Here is a 16,987-nt window from a genome sequence, read left to right on the forward strand (position 1 = left end):
GGGAGGGGTTTGACCACTCTGGGGGGTCAGGACTGACTTACCAGGAAGGAGCAGAGGAAAATGAACGACACGAAGTAGAAATAGGCAAAATCACTGCCACACTCCTTTTTGGTGAGGCCAGAGAGGGGGTCACAGGCTCTGTTGCTCAAGCAGGACAACATGATCTCGTGCCAGGCTTCCCCCGTAGCGCTCCTGCAACACCAGAGCAGAGGCTGAGTTTATCCACCCCTCCCCATGACAGCCACCCTGCAATGAGACTGCACCCAATTAACCAAATTAATTAGGTGGAAGGTTGTGTCCAGGAGTGGAGACTGTATTTGCACTGGGAGTTGGAACTACTCATGAAAAAGAAAGGAGAAAGAACAGTTCCCTCTGTCACAGGGGGCTAAAAGAAACCAGACAGGCTCAGGTAGGCTGAAAGCTTTATTGCTTCTGTGCAGAATAAAACCAGATTGATTTAAACAGTACAGATCTGAGTGAACAGAGTTTAGATTGGTGCCTTTTGAACCTAGGATGGGAAATGAAACCAGGCTTCTCCACTGGAATCTCTTATTTCCTGTATCAGGCAGATAAATTCCAGCATGGGCTGGCTGGACTTGGGTCTCTTTTTTATCACAGTCTCCTGGGTGTCCTTCACCAATCCCCTCCTCCCTCACCAACTTCTACTATTGACAGGAAAGAGCCAAAAGGAAAATCTTTGGGGTCCCAGAGAGTTTGTTCTCAAAATAAAGCAGTCCCTGCAAAGTGCACCCTTGGTTTGGATGTCAGGGATTCTCCACACGCACTGACTCTGAATTCCTGCTTCCCTCAATGTTCATTTGCCTTGTATTCCCACAGACAGCACACAAACCTCAGTCCTGCTCTTCGGGAAAACTCAGTGCTCCATCTAACCTGGAATAACTTCCAGGCTACTCCGAGTTACAGCAGATTCCCCCACTGGTGCCTGGGTGCTGAAGGCCCATTCCCTTTGTGGGGAATTGTGCAGAAACCAACTCCCATCCCAATCCTGCTGCCCCTGCTCCTCACTCACACTGCTCTGGGGCTGGTTAGGGGCAATGAGGCTGAATAATGACCCAAATCTATTAAAATTCAGAGTTCTGAGTCCAGTGAGGGCTAATTCCATTTCTGTCCGGCTTCACAGAAAGTCCCAGGCAAGGAATACAGTTCCAAGCAGCAGAGAATCCCTGGAGCAGGGCTGGAAGGGACTGGCGTTCACTGGGGGGTCTCCACAGTGGGATGAGGAACATCTCCCCCACACTGCCCCGAGCTGGAGCAGGGCCTGTTTTGCCAGGTCGTAAAATGAAAATCTGTTACTTAATTGATTGGTTTTTCACTTGAAAATGCTTCATTTCCAGGCAGGATGAACCCAGAGGGAAACACTTGAATTCTGAAGCAGAGGTAGGGTTGGTGTCGGAGCTGCTGACTTCTGGTTATGCAAAAATGGCCAATTAAAGCAACTAAAAAAGGGAAAATTAGCCAAGTTTCAAGACAGGAAGCCCATCAATCATTTAAACCAGTGGGGTTGTGATTTATATTAAGCTTCTGCCTGAGTTGCCGTGGGGTGTCTCAGCTCTAGGTGACACTTTGTGGAGGGGCTGAACCCCATCTGCCGAGGACGAGGAAGCAGGAATGGATAATTTACAGGAATACCTACTTTAAAGGATGTCCAAGTCTGAGCAGCTCTACTGGCACCTGCACAAAGATGTTTTTGCTGGTCACACACAATCCAGAGGGTGTTTTATCCTCTCCTTACCTGAACAGGAGCATCAGGGCTTGGAGGAAAGTCCGGAAGTTGTTGTGCCGATTGATGGAGGTTTCATCATCTAAGGCAATGTTCCCAAATACCTGCCAGGGAAAAAACCAGAAGGGATTCAGCCAGGCACATCGAGTGGAGTCGGAAAACAAGGCAGGGAAAGAATTTGTCCTCGTTTAAGGGCTTTCAAAAGCTGGAATAATTTCCGTGCTGAAACGGGAGATAAAAATGTGTTCTGGAGATCAGACACAAGATTAATGTGCTTTGTATTCACACAGGTCCATTCCAGCAGTTCAGCTCCATCCCAGGCCAAGAAAAGTTTATTATTCCTTCCCAGGAAGGTGCAGTGCCTGGGCTGCTCCCTCCTCTCAGCCTCCTGATGTGTCCACAGCCAGGGAAAGGGATGTCTTTTCCCGTGGGATTCACGCATATCCAGTGAAATGTGATCCAGGCTCATGCCCATAGCTGAGCTGTTTGTCCAGCTCACCGGGGACACTTCAGCATAAAAGCTGAGAATTAAAGTGGAAAATGAGGCCTTTTTTTTTTTTCATTTCTAATTTACCTGACACCAGACAAGAAGAGCTTTTGCCTCATCCCAAATCAGTGCTGCTCCTGCTGTGGAGGCAACAACCATCTGCACCCTGAACAAAGCCAGGCTGCCTGTGGCCAGAATGAAGCAATGAAATATTTTACCTGCATGCCAATAATGGCATAGATGAAGAAGAGCATTGCAATGAGGAGACACACATAAGGCAAGGCCTGTGGGAAAGGAAAAAGTGGCATTAAAGACAGCAAATGCAAACACTGAATTCCCTGGCAGGACTGAGTTTTGTGGCGTTTGTCCTTCAGGTGTAGGAACTGGGAAGAGGATATGAAGAATTCCGGCAGCCTTCAGGACACAACCCCCTGGAGCCAGGTATTCACTGATCACACAACAGCCAGGGCTTCCCGGGGGCTCTCTCTGTATCCTGGGAAGCAGCAAGCAGGGAAAACACAATCTGAGGCTCGGCAGCGAACACTGGAGCAGGCACTGGCACTTTGTGTGCATAATTGTGTGAACATTAATTGTTAATGACCTTGCTGTAAATTCAGTCTGAGGGGAAAAAAAAAATCTCCATCCCAGAAATGAGCTCCTGCTCTGAAACGGGTCCAGTCTGGGATCCCAGGAGGACAAAAAGATCCTGAGTTTTAGCAAGGAATCAGTGAAGGCTGCAATGTAATTATGTCACCCAGGCTGAGAGTGACAGCTATTTTCCACTTGGGCTAAATGAATGGGTAATTAATGCCTCTTAATTAGTAATAGCTCAAAAACTGAGAAGTCTTGTCCTCAGCCAGCCCCTGTGGTGCCTGGGGCAGGAGTTCTGCAGGCCAAGGGAGCCCAGCAGGAACTGCAGAGTCATGGAATATCCTGAGTTGGAAAAGACACCTAAGGATCACCGAGTGCCACTCCTGTCCCTGCACAGACACCCACCAACCCCACCCTGGGCATCCCTGGAGCGCTGTCCAAAGGCTCCTGGAGCTCTGGCAGCCTCGGGGCTGTGCCCATTCCCTGGGGAGCCTGGGCAGTGCCCAGCACCCTCTGGGGGAAGAACCTTTCCCTGCTCTGCAGCCTGAGCCTGCCCTGGCCCAGCTCCAGCCCTTCCCTGGCTCCTGTCCCTGTCCCAGAGCAGAGCTGGGAGCTGCCCCTCGGGAGGAGCTGCAGCCCCCGGGGAGCTCTGCCCTCAGCCTGCTCCAGCTGAACAATCCCAGTGCCCTCAGCTGCTCCTCGTGGGCCCCCCCAGACCCTTCCCCATCCCTGTGCCCCCCTCTGGACACTCTCTCACACCTTTAGATCTTTTTTCTGATATTGAGGTGCTCAAAACTCCCCCAGCACTGGGTGTGAGGCTGCCCCAGCCCAGAGCAGAGCGGGACAATCCCTCCCTGGCCTGGCTGGCACCGCTGGACCTGAGGCACCCCTGGGACAAAACCTGGAGGAAACCTGGGGAAAAAGGGCTGATGTGGTGTCTGCTGGACTCCCCTGCACGAGGGGCACGGCCTGAGAGCTCAGAGCTGTGGGGACAGACAGACAAACAGCTCCTCATGAAGCTCAGGAATGTCCTGGCTCCGCTCCAGGGCCACACTCTGGACACGCTTTGGGAAGGGTCGGGATGGTGCTGGAAAAGGCTGTGTCTGAGCCTCTTCTCCCAAGATGCACCCACTCTCTCCTGGCTGGGAAAAGGTGACACCTGCAGACCCCACAGAGGGGCCGGGGGTGTGCACCCACAGCTCCCAGCCCAGAAATACAGAGCCCAGGATCACTGGCACAAATCCTGGCTTCACATTCTGCGTCCTCCTTCCTCCCCTGCAGAACCTGAGCAAGCCCCAGCACCAGAATTAAAGCACAGAACAATGAAAGATGGGCTGCAAACCAGCTGAGAGCTGTAAAAGCAACCAGCTTTGGGGCATGTGGGTTTTTGTTTAGAGCTAGAAAACAGCTAATTCACTGTGCTGAGGATTGGTGGGAGGAAGGGCAGACGAAAAGGAAACCAGGCAACGCAACTGCCTCAACTTCACAGTAAAACCTCAACAAAACCCCATTATTTTAATCCTCCACGTCATCAAACCCAGGCCTGTGGCTCTACAGCTTCACAGTTTGTGTTACCAATGCCCAAAGGGCTGGGATTCACCTCTGCCAGATCCCACCACACCCAAATCCTGGGGAAGACAATTTAACCTTACACTCGCTGCAGGTGAAGAGCAAGGCGCTCATCATTCAGGCCATGGCTTCTTTATGCAAATTCCTGAGCGTCCAGACTTTGCCAGAGGGATTTTGGGGTAGTTTCAAGGGCAACCTGAGCACTGAGCACTTGCTGGAGTCTGCATGAGCAAGCAGCCCTTCAGCCTCATCCTCCAGAACGCAGCTTTCAGGGGAACAGTGCTGACCTGTTCTCTTTTCTGTAGTAAATGAATATTCCTAGGGCTGGGCAGTGCTCACCAGCTCATTTTTAGCAGAATTTATATTCCTAGCAATGGTCAATGCGAACCGGTTCACTTTTAGCAGAATTAATATCCCTTGTTACGCTAACCAGTCAAATTGTTAATTAATATTCTTGGTGCTAACCAGTTTGATTTCCTGCAGAATTATTATTCCTGTGGCTGGGCAGTGCTCACCAGTCCTCTTTTCTGGAGAATTCCTGAATTCTGAACTCCTGTAATCCCTCTGTGGAGGTGCAGAGAGGCCATTCCAAGGCAAGGGAAGCTCTTGGATCCTCACTGGAAGACACTCCATACGCGCCAAGCACGACCCTCTTCCCAGATCTCTTCCCACATTGCCAAGGCTCACCTTGAAGGACTGCACGAATGTCCAGAGCAGGATGCGGATGGTGTAGCCCTGGCGGAGGAGCTTGATGAGCCTGGCTGCCCGGAAGAGCCGCAGGAAGCTGAGGTTGATGAAGTTGTCCTGCGGAAAGTAAAGGTTTTGTGTCCTTCAGAAACGACCGCGATCCGAAACCACAGCCCGCAAAAAAGAAATTAAAATTACCAGCTTCACGATCTAAGCAGCAAATCGGCCACCAGAAAACCTTCCAAAAGAAACATTCGTCAGTGCAGATCACTCCACATGCAGCAAGAATGAGAAAACCCCTCTCCACAAGAGCCCTCCCCTCTGCTACTGGGTCAATGAGAAAAAAGGAAAAGGCCCTGTCACGCTGTCCTTGGAGGGCTGATTTGCTTTGAGCAAGGCAGATTTTCTCCCCCTCAAGACTCAGGGAGAGGGGGATGGTGCCGGGTTTTCATTTTGAAAAGGAATGAGGTTTGTTGAAAGTCTTGGTCAGCTCAGTTTCGACAGGGAATTGAACTTAAGCCAAGACACTCGCAAGGGACAAAGAAAGGCATTGTCCAGTGAAGATTCAAACATCCCTGGGAGAATGAGGATGTTTTCCAACCTGGAGGTTTTCAATGTCTCTACGTGTAACTGGACAGGTTTGCCAAGGAGAAACGGCACCACAAGATTGTTTGGAAGATGGATCAAGGGCAGCGAGTCAATTGGGGAGGTTGAGCTTTCACCAGCAGGAGGATGCCTTAGGAACCTGCTGGTTTTCCAAATTCTCATTAAATGTGTCTGCACAAGTGGATCAAAGAACTGCTGGAGGCAGGTTCTGATTTTTGTTTGTTTTCTAGGATTTTCCCCACCCTTCACCTCATTTTTTTTTTCTTTCCTTCGGGGAAAAGAGGATTCGTGCCCCAATGAGCTAATCTAGAGAGGGTTCTTTCCAAAACAAAACATGCAAAAGCCAGATCCCTCTTGCCCTCCTATTTTAAGGAGATGAAAAAATATTCCCCCTTTCCATAATTCGCTTTTTTGTGGATCTCTGATCACAGCCACTTATTTGACTGAGTGAGCTAAAGAGAGAAAACATCCCACTTTAAACTATTGAGCAGTGAAGCAGTAAATATAATCATAAGGAGCTCTGCTTGGTAAAGATGAGCAAAAATTGTATTTCCCTTGGATTATTGTTTTACCAGAAGTCACATTGAACTGACCCACATTTGTTGCTCATTTGGCTACAGAGCTCATGCTGAAATTGGGGGGCTTGTTGGATCTATGGATTCTTTCAATGCCAGCTCAGTTTTGGGGCCATTAGCATTGCATTCCACCAATCCCATCAAAGAATTCCAGAACTCAGTCTCAGGCATGCACTCGGTTTCTCTCAGGTTAAAAACACAAGCAGCTCAGAGTTAGGCACAGACCCAAAATCAGACTCAAGTCTTCAAATAAAGAGAAAAGAGAAAAGCACAGGAATGTTCAATGAAGGAGCAGACAACACTGAGCTCATTCAAGCCAGCAACAGAAGCCACCTCTGGCAGGCAAAGCACGAGCGAGGATTCCCCTGGGTTGGGCAGTAAAACAGGCACTGAAAATGTCCAGTTTGTCCCAGCATCAGCTCCAGGTTGGTTTTCACAGCGCTTACCTTCCCTTCACAACAGTCCAGCTGCACTCACCTGAGCAGGGCAGGGCCGGGTAAGGCCGCTGGGGCAGAGCCGGAACCCGGCTGGGTAACGGGGACCAGCACTAATGGGGTTCTTCTTCCCCTGGTCCCACTGTGAGCGGTGCCAGGGCAGGGCAGGGGTTTAACCATAAGCCCTTTTAATCGGGAAAATCTCCCCGCAGCAGGAACTGGATCAGCCCTCGTGGGTAATGCTGGCAGCACTTAGGCCTGAGAGCCTGATTTTAGCTTCAGAGCAATGCTCAAGCCAGATACTTCCTGTGCACAATCCTTAGGCTCCAAGGAGGAGCAGGGGCATGGGATCCACCTCTGTGGGATCCTGTGGGATCTCCCTCTTCCCACATAACTGCAGCCCAACAGCAGAAACACTGTCCTGCTCAGGCTTTGCTAAAACCTCATCATCACAGCTGACGGGATGTTTAACACCTGCTTTGGGCTGGGCTCGCTGCAAGCTGAGCTATCCAAGTGCTACCCATGGAAAAGGGATAGAAATGGGAAAAGGGTTCAAGATAGTGCAGTTATGTCTGTGACCCCCCCATTCCCTGGGATTTAGATGGACAAACAGTCCACAGATTTTTTTTGGTTTGTTTTTTGTTGGTTTCCCCCCCCCCCCCCCCCCCCCCCGACATTCCCTATTTGACTCTGGCATTGCCACTTCCTAAAGAGCAGTGAAAGCCTCGGCTCCATGTGGAATCACTCCCAACCCAGGAAAATCCCCCATCACCGACACCCTGGGACTGTTGGAAGGAGCGTTCTCAGCACTGCCTGGAGAGAGGCAAATTCCCCACGCCGGTGGTGGCTGCAAGGGCTCCACGTGTGTGGCACCCTCAGCACCCCACAGAGGAAACCCATCCTCCCACAGCTCAGCTCTCCAGGCAGGAGCTGGGATGGCATGCAGCCAAAGGGGAAACTCCACACTGCCGTATTTCCCGGGTAAAACAGTTTTTGGCATCGATTCTCCTCTGACTGAGCCACCTCTGTGCCATGCACACATCCAGTATCTGGGTGATCAAAGTCATCCTCTCCAGGTTTGGTTGTTTTTTGTTGTTTCTTTCCTGTTGCACAGATGCTCACGGCGCTCACAGCAGGCACCAGAGCTGAAGGATTTTATCATCCATCTGAGGAATAACAAATTATGTTTGGAAAATCATTTCCCCCTGACCTGCCACTGTTTTCCTGAAAAAGGAAGGGCTGGTACTGAAGGGATCCAGGCACCAGCCAGGGCTGGGGGTCTGGGCACGGCACATTCCCACAACAGGAGATGGATGATGCATCCCTGAAGAAAACTGGGAAGCACTGAGGAAACGGGAAGAATAAAGACCACTGATAAAAAGCTGCCCTTGAAGGCTGTCCCAGCAAAGGAGACTGCTCTGTTACCCTTCCTTGGGGTGTTTTCACAGAATCCCAGGATGGCTGGGGTTGGAGGAGATCTTAAACAACCTTAATCCAGTTCCACCCTGCCATGGCAGGGACACCTCCCACTGTCCCAGGCTGCTCCAAGCCCCAGTGTCCAACCTGGCCTTGGGCACTCCAGGGATCCAGGGGCAGCCACAGCTGCTCTGGGCACCCTGTGCCAGGCCCTGCCCACCCTGCCAGGGAACAATTCCTGCCCAATCTCCCATCCAGCCCTGCCCTCTGGCAGTGGGAGCCATTCCCTGTGTCCTGTCCCTCCAGCCCTTGTCCCCAGCCCCTCTCCAGCTCTCCTGGAGCCCCTTTGTGCCCTGGCAGGGCTCTGAGCTCTCCCTGGAGCTTCTCCTCTCCAGGTGAGCACCCCCAGCTCTCCCAGCCTGGCCCCAGAGCAGAGAGGCTCCAGCCCTGGAGCAGCTCCATGACCTCCTCTGAACTCCAAGACCTCCATGTGCTGCTTTTTTGGGGAGGTTCCAGAATTTTCCACACTGAGAAGCAGGAAAGCCATGAAGATCAGGGCATGGGCACTGCCTGGATCTGATCCCCAGGGCCTTCAGCAGCAGAGCAGTTTCCTGCCCAGCACAGGAGCTGCACCCTCTGTCCACAGGGACGCAGAAGGAGCTGCAGGAAGAGGTGTCTGACCAAGACAAGAATGGGATCGCTCAGGAAGCTTTAGGACTTCTCTTCATCTGGCATCAACAAGAATCACCGTAAGAATTAATTAGTTAAGGAATTACTGATGAGGAAATGGCTGAGTTCCCATTTAAATATCCATGGTGTTGCCAGCACTGAAGAAGTTTTACTGAGCCTTGCACAGGGTCTTGGCTTCATCTGGAGCTTGGGGAATCCACTGCTGATTTTTAGAGGCTGAAGATTTTTGCCACCCTTGTCTGTGTGTTGAGGACTTTGCCTTTGGAGGGACATCCTATCAGTCCTTCCATCCTGAGTCAAGAATGCAGGAAAATTATTGTGTGATGCCCAGAACTCTCCTCATTCCCTACTTGACAGAATCACAGAATATCCGGAGCTGGAAGGGACCCACAGGATCCAGCCCAGCCCCTGTCCCTGCACAGACCCCCACCAACCCCACCCTGGGCATCCCTGGCAGCGCTGTCCCAAGGCTCCTGGAGCTCTGGCAGCCTCGGGGCCATGCCCATTCCCTGGGGAGCCTGGGCAGTGCCAGCACCCTCTGGGGGAAGAACCTTTCCCTGCTCTGCAGCCTGAGCCTGCCCTGGCCCAGCTCCAGCCCTTCCCTGGCTCCTGTCCCTGTCCCAGAGCAGAGCTGGGAGCTGCCCCTCGGGAGGAGCTGCAGTCCCCGGGGAGCTCTGCCCTCAGCCTGCTCCAGCTGAACAATCCCAGTGCCCTCAGCTGCTCCTCTCCAGAATTCCTCTCAGCTTTGCTGCTCCTGCAGCAGCTCCAGAGGACAGCGTGGTGCTCCTAAGACCTCCCTTGGATGCCGAGTGGTTGAAGGAGCTGGACCTGTCTCTATGGAATAATGACCCCAATCCCAACAAAACTCAGGGTGAACTTTTCAATCTTTAACCTGTAATGGGGACAGCAGCCACAATTCAGCAAACTGATTTTCCCCCAGTATAGTTTTATGTTCACAGCTACTACCAGAACCCTTTTCTGTGCCGCCTGGGCCAGGTGTGCAGCAGACAAAGTCTCCAAATTTATCCTGACTGCTCCCACACATCTGGAGGGGATCCAGCAGCATGGAGGATTCCCATCTTGGCTTGCACTGGGCAAGCTTTGAACTTACACATTGTCTTTTTCTCTGCTGCATCCCAGCAGAAAATTCCCCCCAGGACCCTCCACCGACATCCATGGAGCTTCTGTGCAGCCTGGAAATAAAAATTCACCCTGATTTCTTTCTAAATAGCAACTGTGCAACAGGAAACATGGATGTTCATAGACCCAAGAGCTGGTGTCAGGTGGCTGAGCAAGAATTTTGAGAAGCTTTTGGTCTCATTTGTGTTACCAACCACAGCCAAGATTATTAAGAATAGATAGATAGATATATTTCTGATTGCATTTTTCTTTATGGATTCTCTTTTGTTTAATTGGTGATTTTCAAAGATAAAGGTCAATATTTCTGAAGGCATTTTTGGAATAAATTTGCACCTTGGCACTGAATTCCCAGTGGGATCTGGTTCCCGGTACTTTTCAGCTCTGGTCATAATATGATTTATTTTACTTGGAGTTTTGCATTTGCATTCAGTGACTCTGTGTCCACTGTGGTGGCAAAATGTGTTGGTGTCACAGAGAATTTTCATATTTAAGTTCCTTCTTTCCCATCATTTTTGATTTGAGGGCAGCAAGTCTGCCATCACCCCAATAATATTTCTGCCGTACAGTACACAGGTTAAAACACCCGTAAGGCTGTCAGGTGCTTCCTTCAGCAGAAAGCTCCATCCTCCCATTTCCAGAGAGCTGAATTTGGTACCACCAGCCCCAAACCCCAGCGTTTCCAGGTGCAGAACATCCTTCCCTTGCCGTCTCCTCCCGTTTCCCACGGAAATAAAGCAAGTGGCAGTGTCCCCTTTGGCACAGGGGGTGGCACAGGGAGCGGGGACGGGCTCTTGGCAACTGCTCAGGTCACCAAAGAGCCCAGGGAGGGAGGTGCAGGGCAGAAGCCACTTTGGAGCACGCTGCAGTGAGGCTTTTCCACCAGTGCAATCGGAACTCTCATCAAAAAAAATCAAAAATAAAAAACCAAACCAAAACCGGATCAAATCAAAGAAAAACGAGAGAAAATCAAAGCAGAGAATTTAAAGAATTGTTTAAATTCAATGAAACCAACCGTGTCCTATATGTGATGTTGTCATGGATGGATATTTGCAAGATTATTTACAAAGTTTTATATTTTTTTTTTTGAGCAGCAGGTGCACAACATACAGACGGAGACATGGTTTTCGCATTGTATGTTGATTGGATGGCGTGATTCAGCAGGTAGGTAAGGAAAATAAGGAACAAAAACAGGAAACAAAAGAGAAAATGAGTAATCAGGACAAGCAAAAAGGAAACTCTGAAAAATTTCACTGGAAAAAAACCGTTGGGCTATAAGGGGAGGTGTTATTTTATGGGAACTCCAGAAATAAAAAATGCTTCAAACCAAAAGGGATTCGGAGATCCTTGAGGTAACACAGACAGTGCAGTTGTTATTTGCATTTCAGGTTGTAATGCAAATCTGGAGACAATTCACAAACACTTCTCAGGATGGTTTTTTTTTTATATTTCCAGGCATAGAAATAGATGTCAGTTTGCCAAACACCCACTCAGCCTCCCAAGGCCAACTGTGTCCACAAGGACTCCTTTTCCTTAATCCCACCTCTTTTCCCTCAATTACTGAGGGTAAAAAAAAAAAACTGACATTCATGCTTTTGCCTGAGGAAATAAAAAAATAGATATTCCACTACAATCACAAAGTAAATTACATGTGACATGACCAGGAAAATTAAAACAAAGCAATTAATCCACACATTTCTTTTCCTTTTGTCTTTACTTCTCGGAGGGTTAAATTCTCGGAGGGTTAAAGATACCAAACAAGGCTGGTGGAAGCCAGGTCTCTCAAGGTGAGGCCACCCAGGATTATTTACCTTTGGAAAACACTTCTAGCTGGAAAATACAGAGGAAAATGATGCTCTGGCACTATTTGTGAGCCTGAGCTCAGTGTCACACCTAGAAAACATCTCCACGGGGACCTGGAGGGTGGTGGGACAGGCACAGCAGTCAGGGTCACCTTGTGGCTGCCACCTGGACTTCCCAGCTGAGGGAGCTCCGTGGGAACAGCTGCCAGGAGGGTTGGAGGGACTGAAACTCTGCCCAGCACGGGAGGGGAGGCTGGAGCTGAGGAAGACACCTGGAGAAAGGGCCATTCCCTGCTGGGGACACAGCTGTGGGAGTGTGATCCACGTCCTGTTCCCCTCTCTGGTTATTCCTGCCAGCTCCTGCTCCCCGCTGGTGCCCCGAGGAAGGCGAGGTGGGGCTGGTTCAGCAGCAGCTGAGTGGATGCTCATCCCCAGCCCTTATTTCCTGCTCTGCCCTACCCCGAATTCCAAAGGGAAGGAGGTTGGGCAGAGGCCACTCCTGTGCTGTGCTCTGTGAATGAGGCACCTCCTGCTCCTCACCTCCATCCCTGCACGTTCACATCTCCGCAGCAGCTCTTTCAGCCCTTCTTTTCTACATTTTTTCTAAAATTGGTTCTATTTTGGAACTGTTGGTTCAAAATTGGATCAAACTGGTTCTGTTGGTTCATTTTTCTGCATCAGTTCTCAATACCAGGAGTATTTAAATTAGGCTAAATTGCAGTTTAACAAAATATCCCAAAGCTGGCCACATGGGGCAGGAAGAGAGGGCTGCATCCTTCTGCTGCTTTTCTATTCTCCATGGGGAGAATTATAAAATCATGGAATGGTTTGGGTTGGAAGGGACCTTAAAGCTCATCTTCTTCCACCTCCTTCCACGGGCAGGGACCTTCCACGGTCCCAGGTCGCTCCAAGCCCTGTCCAACCTGGCTTTGAGGGCAGGAAGGTTTTAGTGGCAGTGGAGAGCCTGGTGCAAGAACACCACATTCCACTGGCTGAAGTGGAATGAATTCCATGAGGGGCATCCTGCCAGCTGCCATTACCAGTCCTGTTACCAATCCTGGTATCAATTCCTGGTATCAATCCTGTTATCAATCCCGTTATCAGTGTGATCTTCAGGGCACCACTGCCAGCACTCAGTGCCAGAACAAAGAGGGATGTTGAGGCCTGGGCATCGCTGTCCCCAGGCTGAGCTGCTCAGGATCCCTTTGATGCCTGTGCATTGTCCCTGTGTGAGGCTGGCGTGGATGTGTGTGGTGTAGGGAAGCGTGTGCTGCTGGCTGTCCTGTGGGGATGGAGTGCTGCTGGAGACAGATCAGGCAGGAGCTGCATCAAAGAAGTGTTGAAAACCAAGTTTGGAAAGAAAAGTGGCAGGGGATGACCCCTGGGCAATCTCTGTCTGAAGGGAAAAGCAGGGAAGGAGGCCTGGTGGCTACACAGAAATGAGAGAATTGTTCAAGTTGGAAAAGATCTCCGAGATCATCGGGTCCAACCATTCCCCCAGCACTGCCAGGGCCACCATTAAACGCTGTCCCCAAGTGCCACATCCACACAGCTTTCAAATCCCTCCAGGGATGGGGGCTCCACCTGTTCCAGTGCCTGACCACCCCTTCCATTAGGAAGCAATTATTCCTAATATCCACCCTGAACTTCCTCTGGAGCAACCTGAGGCTGTTTCCTCTTGCCTTGCTGCTTCTCCCTTGGGAGAAGAGATCAGCCCCCACGTGGGTGCTGCAAAGGGGAATATTTAGAGAGGGCAGAGACCCAAACAAAGGACCAGGAGCTCAGGGCTGGAGTGGTCCTGGGGACATCTTGCTTTTATATGAGAGATGTTTGTGACCAGCTCCACGTCGGACACTGCCAGGGAAATCTGGTGACCTCCTTTAGAAAATCCTCTCTAAGGACTGGATGGATCCAGTTCCTCATAAACCAAAAAAACCCTTCTCTCCCACCTGGGAGGAGAAAGGGAAGGCACATGGGTCCCTGGGACCTTAGCCCTGTTGGGGTTTTAGGGGTAATTCCCATGATTCTGCAAAGGTCTTGATGTTGGAATTGTCTCAGAGCCCAGCCTGATCCCATTCCCTGGCCGGGCCATCCTGTGGGAGCTGGAGGGAGAGGCAATGTCCCATTAACTGTGGCTGCTCCCTGCCTGTGAATTAGCTCCAAAAATGAGGATTTCAGCACCATGTGGGCTCAGTGTTGAGAAGCAGAAACCTTTCTGAAGGAGAAGACACCAGTCTGGGAGCGAGCAGAGGCTCCCTTCCCCCGTGTGAGCTGTCAGGGCTGCTTCCTCCCAGGAAAACTGGCCAAAGAGGGGGTGGAAAAGCTTCAGTCTGTTTGTGGCCGACTTGCAAATGTTCTCACAAACTTGCAAACTGTGGCAAAAGTTTGGGTGCCCATGGCAAGAAAACACATCCCATGGCAGAGGGAGTGGGGACAAGCACCCCGTGCCTTCCCTCAGCACTCAGAGAGGGTGAGCTGGGTAACTTTAGCCTGGCTGCACTGAAAACAAAATGCAAAGCCTACAACATAGGATTCACCAGCAGATAAATGAGCATCATTTGTATGGGGAGGAAAACTTGGGGGGGTTGTGCATTATTTTGTACCAAGGAGGTTAAATAAAAATGCATTTTGTTAGAAACAGTCCCATGGTCTTCACCACCACCTGTAAAGGAACGTGGGGAGCACAGTTCTGAGCACACACAAGACAAATCTACAGGCAAACCCCTGGGACTGAAGAAAAAAGTTATGGTCAAGTTCAAATTCATCGCACTTTGATACATCATCTGCTACAACATGCACTGGGAGAGGAGGGGACAGATTATACATCAGGTAATATCAGACTGTCAGGGATTGAGACAGACATTGCCTGCCCTTATGGAAAAATCCTTCAGAATCTAACGACGAGTCTGTCCACTTTGTGAGATACACAGGACTTGGCAGCAGGGACAGCAGCCCTTGTAGGGCTGGCCAGAAATCCTATGGGAAAGCTGCTTGTTGATTCACTGCCCCACAGAGCTTTAGTGACAGGAGCATTCCCCCAGTCCAGACTCTTCTCCTCCTCCCTTCCCACTGTCCCTGTGTCCCTGTCACTTCCCTTCACCCTCACCCTGCCCGGTGACCCAGACTGGGCAGGAAGCCCGAGGGCCAGACGTGTTCCCTGCAAAAAACCTCCCCCATTAACACAGCAGAATCCCTTTGGTCTTTTCCCTCCCTAAATCCAGCAGGATTTTTCCATGGATAGGCAGAAAAGGCCTGGGTGTAGAGCAGCTTGCTGCAGGAGAGAGGGAGCTGCTTCCTGGCAGAGTCAGGAGCGCCGTGGTTCTCATGAGAGCTGTCCCTCTTTGGGGCACACAGCTGTGCTCAGCTCCGTGGAAAAGCAGAGCTCATGGAACAGGGTCAGCCAAGGCCTTCATGACTCCCAGAGGCAGCTCCAGGGAATAAGGCTGGTAGGGAGAAGGTTCAGTGTCTTGACAGGGCACAGCTTTGTTTATAAATGAAATAAATTGAGCAAACTGTACTTACCGCAATCTCTGTTACTAAAATATCAGTAATACTTCCCAACACTGTTACAAAATCAAAGACATTCCAGGCATCTCGGAAATAATTCTGCCAAACGAGAACACAAGGGGAATAGAGGGATCCAGGTGTTATTTTATTTTTGCCAGCACAGGACAGGGGTTTTTTTGTTTGCTTGTTTTTAAATGCGCGTCACGAAACGCGAGAGAGGAAAGAGGTGGACGAGAAGGAGGAGGGCACCTACCAGCACACCAAAGGCAATGATCTTCAGCACACATTCCATGGAAAACATGGATGTAAACACAATATTCAGGCATTTGAGCATTTCTTCGTATGCTTCTGGAGCGTCGTAGAACTAAAGCGGGATGGAAGAAAGGCTGTTACCAGAAGATCATTGACGGAGTAAAACTCTTCCAAGCTGATTCCTGCTGGTTTTAGTCAGGATTCTGTGCTCACTTTCAGTGGGATTTGGGATTACAACACAATTGTTCCTGTCTCTCTTGCTCCATCCTGTACTGAGGGGGCAGCTGGAATATCCCCAGCAGTGGAGACCGTTGCTGAGGGACATCTCCGTAAGCACAACACGGACCAGGAGGGAGGAAGGGCATTTTCAAACCCAGAGGACAAGTGCAGAACTGTGTTTCCTCCACTAAAAAGATGGGGACCCCTTGACTGCGAAGATACTCTAAGACAGGCAAGGGAGTGGAGGGGACATCATCCCCCTGTGTCTCTTCCCCCACTCTGGATCACATCCCAGGAGCCTGATGCTGTTCCAAAATTGAGTCATTTCAAAGAACCATAGAATGGCTGGGGTTGGCAGGGACCTTACAGATCGTCCAGGGCCATGGCAGGGACACCTCCCACTGTCCCAGGCTGCTCCCAGCCCCAGTGTCCAACCCGGCCTTGGGCACTGCCAGGGATCCAGGGGCAGCCACAGCTGCTCTGGGCACCCTGTGCCAGGGCCTCAACACCCTCACAGAGAATTCCTTCCCAATATCCCATCTAAAGGTGCTCTGTTTCAGTTTGAATTTCTGTGGCCTGATTGGACTTTGAGCAGCCCCAAGACCCTGAAAGCCCAGGCTGAGCTGCAGATCCGGACCTGCAGGTCCCAGTTCCCATCCCATGTTCACACACCAAAGGGCATGAGCCCAACCACCACTGTGAATCCCACTGGTGGGATCTGATCCCAGCTAATCCACCAAAGGAATCCCAGCAGGCTCCTGGGGAGTGGTGGCTGCTGTGCTGAGCCCCCCAGCTCTCAGGGTGAGAGTCTCTCCAGCCAACAGCCCAAAATTCCAAGGCTCAGGAAGATCCCACTCACCTTCATCATGAGGACGATGGTGTTGAGAGCAATCATGACCATGATAAAATACTCAAAGGGAGGGGACACCACGAATTTCCACATCTTGTACTGGAAGGATTGCTTGTTCTGAGGCATGTAGCGGGTCAGGGGCTTGGCACTTATGGCAAAGTCTATGCAGGCCCTCTACAAAACAAAAAGGGGATGAAAAGATGCCAGAAGAAGGGCTGGAAGTCTTTATCCGTTGGGATGTGGTTGGGAGAGTGAGCAGAGCATTCACAGCAAGTGAGTACTGATTGTTCCTGTAAAACGAGCACAGGATCCCCAAATCCTGATCAATTTTCCTGGAATATTATTTACCCTATAACATTGCAGTCCTACCACCTTCCCTCAGAGCCCAGCCCCTCCTAGGTCCTGGTCCCTTCCCACTTCCAAT

At 50.6% G+C, this 16,987-nt stretch overlaps 1 protein-coding gene across 11 annotated transcripts in view; it reads right to left on the minus strand.

Annotated features, from left to right (window-relative positions):
- Positions 1-16,987, minus strand: part of CACNA1B (calcium voltage-gated channel subunit alpha1 B) — a 291,532-nt gene that overhangs the window by 35,767 nt on the left and 238,778 nt on the right. For all 11 annotated transcript variants that reach the window (XM_058423110.1, XM_058423105.1, XM_058423109.1 and 8 more), the window contains 7 exons: positions 16,573-16,737; positions 15,496-15,606; positions 15,258-15,341; positions 5,076-5,192; positions 2,447-2,512; positions 1,754-1,845; positions 42-192 (listed from right to left, as the gene is read on the minus strand). In XM_058423110.1, coding sequence (XP_058279093.1) covers positions 42-192; positions 1,754-1,845; positions 2,447-2,512; positions 5,076-5,192; positions 15,258-15,341; positions 15,496-15,606; positions 16,573-16,737 — 786 coding nt within the window. The remainder of the gene's footprint in view (positions 1-41; positions 193-1,753; positions 1,846-2,446; positions 2,513-5,075; positions 5,193-15,257; positions 15,342-15,495; positions 15,607-16,572; positions 16,738-16,987) is intronic.

The sequence above is a fragment of the Hirundo rustica genome, chromosome 20 (genome assembly GCF_015227805.2).
Source record: "Hirundo rustica isolate bHirRus1 chromosome 20, bHirRus1.pri.v3, whole genome shotgun sequence".
Classification (NCBI taxonomy): Eukaryota; Metazoa; Chordata; class Aves; order Passeriformes; family Hirundinidae; genus Hirundo; species Hirundo rustica.